General features: G+C 56.8%; 1 protein-coding gene across 1 annotated transcript; it reads left to right on the top strand.

The window, feature by feature from the left end:
* Positions 1–456: 456 nt before the first annotated feature.
* On the top strand, positions 457–5,319 carry SYT5 (synaptotagmin 5). The gene is made up of 8 exons (XM_037517214.2): positions 457–577; positions 1,099–1,271; positions 2,620–2,739; positions 2,840–3,007; positions 3,401–3,568; positions 3,762–3,879; positions 4,092–4,225; positions 4,759–5,319. Exons 1-8 carry the CDS (start codon positions 499–501, stop codon positions 4,957–4,959), a joined length of 1,161 nt encoding a protein of 386 aa, XP_037373111.1. The 5' UTR covers positions 457–498; the 3' UTR covers positions 4,960–5,319.
* The last annotated feature ends 3,536 nt before the right edge of the window (positions 5,320–8,855 follow it).

The raw sequence follows: 8,855 nt of genomic DNA, 5'->3' as shown, positions 1-8,855 counted from the left end.
GGAGCCCAGGGTCTGGGCTTCGGGCCCCCCGGGTGGCGCGAGCTTGCTCTGTGGGGACTGGGTTTCCGTGCGCCAGCCCCGCCCGTTGCCGTGGCAACCGGCCGTTGCCGGGGTAACCAGTGTAGCTCCCACCCCGCCCGAGCGGAGCCAGCCGTTGCTCTGGGCAACCCGGTGCGCGGGTTCCCACGCCAGCCCGGGCCCACTTCCGGCTCCGGCCCCGGGGGAGCAGACGTCCACGGGATTCCCGCGGGGGCCTCGGAGGGAGGGTGTCCACCTCGCGTCCACCCCGGACCCGCCCTCCGTGGCGAGGAGCCTGAAACTACAACCCCCAGCGTGCCTCGCGGCGGCTGGCCAACCCGTGGGCGGCCGGACGCCCAGGGGGCCGATGGGAGTTGGAGTTCTTTGTTGTTCGGCGGCTCCAATGGAGACACCGGGTGGGTGTCGGGGGGCCAGGGCGCTTGGGTGCCTCCACAGAAAGGACCCTAAGATCCCGCCGCCATGTTTCCGGAGCCTCCAACCCCGGGGCCTCCAGCGCCCGACACGCCTCCTGACTCAAGTCGTATCAACCACAGTCCTGGTGAGCAAGACCCCCTGGCCAGTCCCAGGGCGGGGTTCAGACGGGTGTCCTCGGGTTGGTGTGCTGCAACCGGTTGGGATCATCTTCGGAATCCTGGACTGAAATCTACAAGAAATGCAAACTTGCTTGCAAGAATACACCCTCTCCCCCCCAGAACCATACCAGGGGTGTAGAGCAGAATGGGATCCAGGACTGGGGAATGGAAGGGCCTCCTGTCTCTTAAAGATAGGGAAACTGAGGCTCGGGGGAGGCAGGGCTTCTCAAAGCATTAGGGGCTGAACAGAAATTAGAGTGGAGGTGGGAGGCAGGGACTCGTAGACAAGAACATCCGGATGGTGTGAGCCCAGATTAGGCAATCAAATCGCTTTATAGGCGAGATCAGTGGTAAGAAAAACACTGGTAAGAAATAAAATGGAAGTGGCTGGAGGGGAAACAAGGCCAGCTTGCACGTGCCCTCCTGATGGAATCTGCCAGATTGCTTCCCAGGGCTTCAATGGCTGTTGTCTCCTCACCCTCCGCAGTGCCGCCCTGGGCCCTGGCCACCATCGTGCTGGCCTCAAGTTTCCTTGTCTTGAGCTGCTGCTTCTGCCTCTACCGGAAGCGTTGTGGAAGGCGTTTGGGCAAGAAGAGCCAAGCCCAAGCCCAGGTCCACCTGCAGGAAGTGAAGGAGCTGGGCCGGCATTACATAGACAAGGTGTGACCCGGCCTAGCCCCCAGCCCTGCCCCTTCCTGCCTCTCTGCTCCTCCCCATGGCCTGGCAACATCAGTCCTGGCTTCCTGGCCTCCTACACCCACCCTAATCACTAGTCTCCCCTCTGTGCCCAGCCCTGAACTGAGCCTGGGGACCTGAAGGTGGACCAGACTTAATTCCCTCCTCCCTGGTGGGAAAATCAGACACACAGATATTTGCAGTGCGGGGTGCCTGGGCCACACAGAGGCAGTGTGGACATTTGGGACACAGAGAGGCCATCTGACTGCCTGGTGGATCCAAGGATTCCCAGAGGAGGTGGCCTCTGAGCTGGTACCCAAGGCACAATTAACTGCATCAGGAGCTCAGCAGTAACTGGGGCAACGGGGAGCCCCATCAGAGTTTGGAGTAGCAGAGGAGCAGGGGCAGATGGATGTCAGGATGCGGAGAACAGATTTGGGGCGAGGAGATGAGGGAGGAAGCTAGTGTGAAAGCGTGAAAGAAACGTGGTTGAAAGAGGCCATTCATCTGGGAGCCAGGAAATCTTAGGCTTCCAACTCAGAGAAGACATTTCCCAGCTGTGTGACCCTAAGAAATTCACTATCCCATTCTGAGCCTCGGGTTCATACTCGAACTATCAACAGTATTCCCCCCTCCTCCCTTCTCAACAAATTGCTCTTATAATTATTACCCATAAGGGATGCTCTTTAGGGTCCAGGGATCCCAGCCCCCATTTCCATCCCTTAAGCCAGTAGCAGTGAAAGAGCAAATTCTGGATCTGTGCAGACCTACTGAATCAGAACCTCTTAAGAGAATGCAGTTTACTACACTGCTCAGGGGAATTCTCATTCACACTAAATTTTGAAAATTGGCGGCTTAGGGTAAAAAATCTTACATTGTTGTTCTGGGTAAGAATGTCACATATGCAATAAACATGGCATTTCTCCATGTTTTGCTGTGGCAAGATCACTAATCAACATGGAGATTTGGTCAACAACCCCAATACATCCATTAGCTTGTGAAATGAAATTTCCTGCCTCCTTCCGGTAGGCAATGGGACACTACCAGCACTTGTTTTCCTAGTCTAGGCTGGACAAGCAATACCTGTACATTACACCTCTACCCTCCTCCATCACAGACATCACTAATCAAACACCAACAATTATCCTACACCATTGTGTTGCCATGGTTATGTCCTGCCTGTGGCAGACATCAGTAATCAAACATAGACTTTGCTTAACCCGCAAGTGCTCAGGAATAACTGAGGGACCTGTGAGTCTCCCTGGGCTTCTGGGTCTGGAGGATTCCACTATCAGGGGAAAAACTCACCTGTCCTTGCTCCTGGTTTGTTAAGGTGCAGCCAGAAGTGGAGGAGCTGGAGCCGGTGCCATCTGGGCTAGGACAGCCGATGGCAGAGAAGCATGAGCTAGGACGTCTGCAGTACTCACTGGATTATGACTTCCAGAGTGGCCAGGTAGGTGTGGGGAAGAAGGGATCCCAGGGAGTCTAGCCTCTTTTAGAGGTGACTCCACAGGGAAACTAAGACTAGGGCTGACCCTCCCATTTCTGTACAGCTGATGGTGGGCATCTTAAAAGCTGAGGGGCTGGTGGCCTTGGACCTGGGTGGCTCCTCTGACCCCTATGTGCGAGTCTACCTGCTGCCAGACAAGCGGAGGCGGCACGAGACCAAGGTGCACAGGCAGACGCTGAACCCACACTTTGGGGAGACCTTTGCATTCAAGGTGAGTTGCTGTCCTCCGTGCCCTGTGCTGCGCCATCAACACTTATGCCTTGGAACACGGCGGGGGCGGAGGGGGGGCGTGGAGGGCCAACCCCTTTCCGCTTCTCCTGGAGGCTGCCACAGTTCAGCTGGCAGTTGCCAGCTCTGGGGACTGTCCCACTGGCCCCTGGGTTGTCCAGCTGGGGCACCATGACCCTTGGGCTGTTCTCTTGGTCCTTGGGCAATTGTTGGGGTTCCCGTTGATTCCAGGACTTCCCTATTTGGGTTACATAGACTCCCCCGACCCCAGCTGTCCCTTTGGACCCTCGCCGTCCCCCTCGATGCCTTCTGCCTGGACGCGCTGGGTCCCACTTCCTCTCGGGTTTCCACCTGTGCGCTCTCCCCGCACCCCAAGGTCCCTTACGTGGAGTTGGGGGGGAGAGTGCTCGTCATGGCTGTGTACGACTTCGACCGCTTCTCCCGCAACGACGCCATCGGGGAGGTGCGGGTCCCCATGTGCTCCGTGGACCTGGGTCGCCCGGTGCAGGCCTGGCGGGAGCTGCAGGCGGCCCCGCGGGAGGAGGTGAGCACGCGAGGCCCCGCCCACGGCTGGGCCCGCCCCCAGCCCCGGCCAATCAGCGCCCAGGCCTGCCCTCAGCCCCGCCCCTGCGCAGCACGTGCGGGGGCGGGGCCCCATCGGGCCAGTCCTCGGCGGGCGGGGGAGGGAGGCAGGAGGGTGCGCTGGGGCGGGCGGTGACCGTCCCCTCCCACCTCAGCAGGAGAAGCTGGGGGACATCTGCTTCTCCCTCCGCTACGTCCCCACGGCCGGGAAGCTCACCGTCATCGTCCTGGAGGCGAAGAACCTCAAGAAGATGGACGTGGCAGGGCTGTCGGGTGTGTGGGAAGCACGGAAAAGGGGGGCGGGGTTCCTCCGGCTAAGGTCGGGGGTTTCCCCCCAGTGTCGCTTGACGGAGAGGGCGGTGCAGCCCCCTTGGGAGGGTAGAGGTTCAATTCGGGTGTGGAGCGAGGAGGACCCGCGGGGTCCCCCACGGGATCCCCGTGTGCTCTGTGGGGGCCGCGGCAAGACTCCCCGTCCCTCTCCCCAGACCCGTACGTCAAGGTTCACCTGCTGCAGGGCGGTAAAAAGATGAGGAAAAAGAAAACGACCATCAAGAAGAACACTCTGAACCCCTATTACAACGAGGCCTTCAGCTTCGAGGTGCCCTGCGACCAGGTCCAGGTGAGCTGGGGCCGCCCGCGATGCCAGGTTGGCCTCTGTCCCAGCAGCCTCCGGGCCTGGCCCCTAGAAAGCCCAGCTGCTGGAAAAGGGAGATTCCCGAGCCTCAGCAGCCCCTAGAAGCCCAGTCCTGGGGTCTGAGGTGTGTTCTCAGTCTGTTTCCTCTTGGAAGGCCAGGACAGCCCCACCCCAAAGGAGTTCAGGTTGCACAGCCCACAAGTGAAATCAGGGCACCCCCCCCACCCGCCGGTAACCATGCTTACAAACAGAGACCCCCAAACTGTCTGTGAGCAGGGCCTAGCCAAGCCTGGCCCGTCCCCCCACTGCAGGGTCTCCAAGGGTGGCCCAGCCTGCTTAGGAGGACACCCGAGTCCTTCCCCCCCCCCCACCCTCCCACCCCGCCACCCCTACCACCCCTAGGCTGAGGCCTCAGGTGGCTTAAGGGGCCTCGCCGGGCCTAAGCTCTAGTAGCGAGAGATAGTCTCCTGAGCAGTGACACGGACCCCTCTGCTGCTTCCTTCCTCTGCCCACCCCAGAAGGTCCAGGTGGAGCTGACCGTGCTGGACTACGACAAGCTGGGCAAGAACGAGGCCATTGGGCGGGTGGCGGTGGGCACGGCGGCCGGTGGGGCTGGCCTGCGGCACTGGGCAGACATGCTTGCCAACCCCCGGAGGCCCATCGCCCAGTGGCACTCCCTGCGGCCCCCTGACCGGGTGAGACCACCGCCTGCACCCTGACCCCCAACCCCTGGCCAAGCCCTGCCCCTCCTTAAGCCTTCGCCCCCACTCACCCCTCTCTACGCCTGCCTTCTCACCCCACCATGCCAATCATGGTCACTTGGCAACTCCCTCCGTCATCTGTTATGCCAATCACGGTCATTTGCCAACTCCCCTACCACACTCGCCCACAAGTCCTAGGGGCCCCTGGGGGCAGGGGAGCAGACTCCCCCCAGCCTGGGTCCCGCCCTCTGCTTTGACAATCAATGACCCCGGCCTGTCCCCTTGACACCCAGCGCCCCTCTTCCTACCCAGGATCACCCACCCCTGTGCCCGGTGTCATTCCCGCACTGCTCCTGGGACCAAATAAATACTCAGCAACTCTGGTGGCCTGGACCAGGTGCTCCTAGGGGGAGTGGGAAGGAGGGAGGGGGCAGCCTCATCTCCTGGGCGCGGCAGGGCTGCCTTCCGCAAACACATGGAGGGACACTCACCTGCCCACGCACTCCTCATCCACACTCTCCCCACTCACCCACGCCTTTCCTCCCCTGAAACAACAGGGAGCGAGAAGGCTACGCAACTTCGCAGCGCGGCCAAGAGGGGTCACCCACTTACTCCTGAACTTGCCAGCTCCCTCGCCCATGGTTTACATAGATTTTCATACCCATGTGTCGCACCCTCTGCCTCTTCCTCCCTCCCTCCCTCCCTCTCTGCCTACCTTCCAGCACTCAGCAGTCCTCCAGGTCATCTCCACATCAGCTTTTACTGAGTGCTGGCAGCCCCCAAATAATGACGCAGACGTGGCCTCCAAGGAACTTATTCTCATCCAGGAAAGAGAGTAGTTAGGCAAAGTCTGGGAACAAAATTTCCAGAGACAGGAAGAGAGAACAAGAGCTAGGCAGGTGTAACCTCCCTCTGAGCAAATTCTGCCTCCCCGGCGGGCCCTCCCAACGGCGGTCACCTCAGTAGCTTCTCCCTCATCTCCTCCCAGGCGACATTTCAGGTGGCAGAAAAAAGTTCATGAAACTTGGCAGGACAGCTCTCTAAAGCAGCAGGGTGAGTAAAAATGCAAAACGCACTCCCACGTGAGAAGGAAAATAGCAGAGCACAAGCTTGCCTGTGAGCTTCCTGGCAGCTAAAGGGGAATCAGAAAAGTTGCACAGAGTATCACATCCATGAGATTGAAAAAAAGACTCCCATGGAATTCAGTGATTTCCAAGGGTGAGTGAATGGAGGGCGTGTTTATGAAGAGAGCACTATGTGGTATTGCTGTTGCTGCTACAGCTGCTGGTGGTGACCCTCACAGTAACCCCGTGAAACAGACGTGATTATTCGTCCCAGTTAACACCGAAGGAAATTGTGCATTAGGGAATTAATGAGGCCTGCTCAGGAGCACCTAGACAGGAAATGTCTCTAAATCCTGGGATTGGATCTGTTCTGAATCAGAGGATAATATTTGGCTCCTAGTTAGTGTCTCCACAAGAAAGCAGACTGCTGAGGGGTAACTACCATTACAAATGGCAATGGCGCCTGTGCTGGGAAAGCACCAGCAAGGGCTGAGGTAATTTAGGAAGGGTGGTCAGGGACAGGTCCCTGAAGACATATGTTTGGGCTGTGATTTGAATGATGAGAAGGAACAAGCCTTGCAAAGATGAGGGGAAATTCGATGGAATATTACTCGGTCATCAAAAGCATGGAGTCCTGATTCATGGATGGACTTTGTTTTTTGTTTTTTTTTTTTTTAATAGAGGCATGTTTTTCTTTATTTATTTGTTTGCTTGTTTGTTTTGTTTATACATGCACTGGGTATAGTCAGAAGCGCGGGAGGGTGAGAGAATTCACCAGAGCCAGAGCGAGGGGCAGAGCAGGCAGAAGGACCGAAGTACACTGCTGAGGGGAGCAGCGGGCGGCAGGAGAGGTCTGCGCGCCATGTGGGACCCTCCTCTGGTGGCCGGGGAGCAGCCGGGGATTGAACCGGCACCGCAGAGGCCGCGGGCAGCTTCGCAACCCAGCGCTCTACCGCTGCGCCACCGGGGAGGCCCTCATGGATGGACTTTGAAGACATAACTGTGAGTGCAAAGTCAGACACAGAGGCAACACACATGGGACTGCCTTTTGTGAGGTGTCCAGAAGCGACAAGTCCATTCAGATGGAACATTAAGAGTCATGGTTTCCAGAGACCTGAGAAGGGGAAATGGAGAATGACTGGTTAATGGGTTGGCTAGAAAGATCTGGAACTACCACTACAGTGGTGGTTATAGGGATGAGAGGTATTGACCTCACGGCAGGAAGCCAGGCTTGGGGATCCTGCAGATACAGGGCTGGCTGGGGAGGAACTATGATTGGCCACCCTGTTCTGCAGGGACTGCTGACCTCAGCCTTCACTTCTTTCCCAGGGCCCAGGACAGTCCCCGGGGGCAGATATGTCTCCTTGCAACCTGCCACACCCCTGCCAGCCACTAGCTGCCATCCCATTCTACAGAGCAGATAACCAAGGTGTAGAAAAGCCACTGATTGTCTAAGGTCATATAGCATGGTGGGTAGGGGAGGCAGGGGCCCCAGGTTCCTGGATACTCTGGGATGGTGCTGGGGTGACCCCAAGATGCATCTCACCTGAGTGTCTGCCCTTGTGGAATGCACAGGTAGGTTAAGTCACCTGACTTGGGCTACCCAGTCAGAAAGGATGTAGTCCACACCAAAGGTCACACCCAGAAGCCCTCCCAAATAGTGGGAGTAGTGGGAGACACAGCATGGACTGTGGCCAGCATGTGTGGCTGCTCTGCCGGGAAGACAGCAGCAGAATGCAGAGGAATCTGGGGCCGGGAGGATGGACTGGACGTCTCCGGGGGGAGGATGAGGATGATGTTCAAGGGAGGGAACAAAAAGATACAGACACGGAGGCAAGAGAGGGGTTGGCGTGTTACCCGCCCTGGCTCTCGCCAACTTTCTGGGGCCCTGCTGTGTCGTGTGCCCAAGTCTGTGGTGAAACCTCCCCACCATGCCTGAGTTCTAACTACCAAAGTGAATACAGAGGTGAGAAGAGGGGCATCCTGGCACAGCATTGTGAAATCCTAGGGCCAGCACAAAGGCCCCAACATTTAAGGCAAAGCAAGCAAAACAAACCCCAGTAATCGAGATAAATACGATTTCAATGCAATAGTTTAAAAATATATATTAATGAAAACAAAAACAACAACAACAGAGCCTCCCTGGTGGCAAAGGGTTAAAGACACAGTGCTATCAAGCTATGGGCAGTGAAGCCACTGCAGCGCGAGTTCCATCCCGGGGCAGGGAGCTGACCCACAGGGTGCAGCAGACCTCTCCTGTCTCCCCGCTGCTCCTCTCAGCAGTGGATTTCAGTCAGTCTGCCTGTTCTGTTCCCCACCCTGTCTCTGGGGAATCCTGTCACTCACCTGCACCTCTGACCTACACCCCAGTTCCTATATGCATAAATAAACAAAAATTTAAAACAAACAAACCCCACAATGAACAAAATATTGAAAGATTAAAGACAAAATTTGACCCTGCTCTCGGACAACTGGGCCTCACCCTAATCCAGGTCTTGGATCCAATAAAACTTTATTAACAAAAAACAGGCAGGTGGCCCTTGGTCCTAGTCTGTCCGTTTTATTTTATTTTTTAATTATTGCATTAAAATCATAATTCTTTCAGACAAATAAAACGAATATAAATAACCTCAAGGACATGGATGAGAGCACAGCCATGAAGCGGTGAGTTCTGAGCATGTGTTATTCTTTCACGCCAAGCAATTGGTTGCAATTTTAGTATTTTAGTAAAAGCTCGAATTTTAAGTCACGGCTGTACCAACCAGGTCACAAAATTCCTTGGAATTTTAACAAGCCGGGGCAGGGGCTGCCGCCTCCGATGCGGGGCTGGTCCCACCTGGCGGGAGTTCT

Source organism: Talpa occidentalis, unplaced genomic scaffold (genome assembly GCF_014898055.3).
Source record: "Talpa occidentalis isolate TD23 unplaced genomic scaffold, MPIMG_talOcc4v2.1 talOcc4.17, whole genome shotgun sequence".
Classification (NCBI taxonomy): Eukaryota; Metazoa; Chordata; class Mammalia; order Eulipotyphla; family Talpidae; genus Talpa; species Talpa occidentalis.
Note: the sequence above shows the minus strand (reverse complement) of the source record. Positions and strands in the feature narration are given on the sequence as shown.

What these genes read in the sequence shown, in the direction of transcription:
- SYT5 (XM_037517214.2), top strand. Translation starts at nt 499, where the DNA reads ATGTTTCCGGAGCCTCCAACCCCGGGGCCTCCAGCGCCCGACACGCCT. An exon ending in TCGTATCAACCACAGTCCTG is followed by an intron (nt 578 to 1,098) that starts GTGAGCAAGACC and finishes CACCCTCCGCAG; the next exon opens with TGCCGCCCTGGGCCCTGGCC. An exon ending in ATGACTTCCAGAGTGGCCAG is followed by an intron (nt 2,740 to 2,839) that starts GTAGGTGTGGGG and finishes ATTTCTGTACAG; the next exon opens with CTGATGGTGGGCATCTTAAA.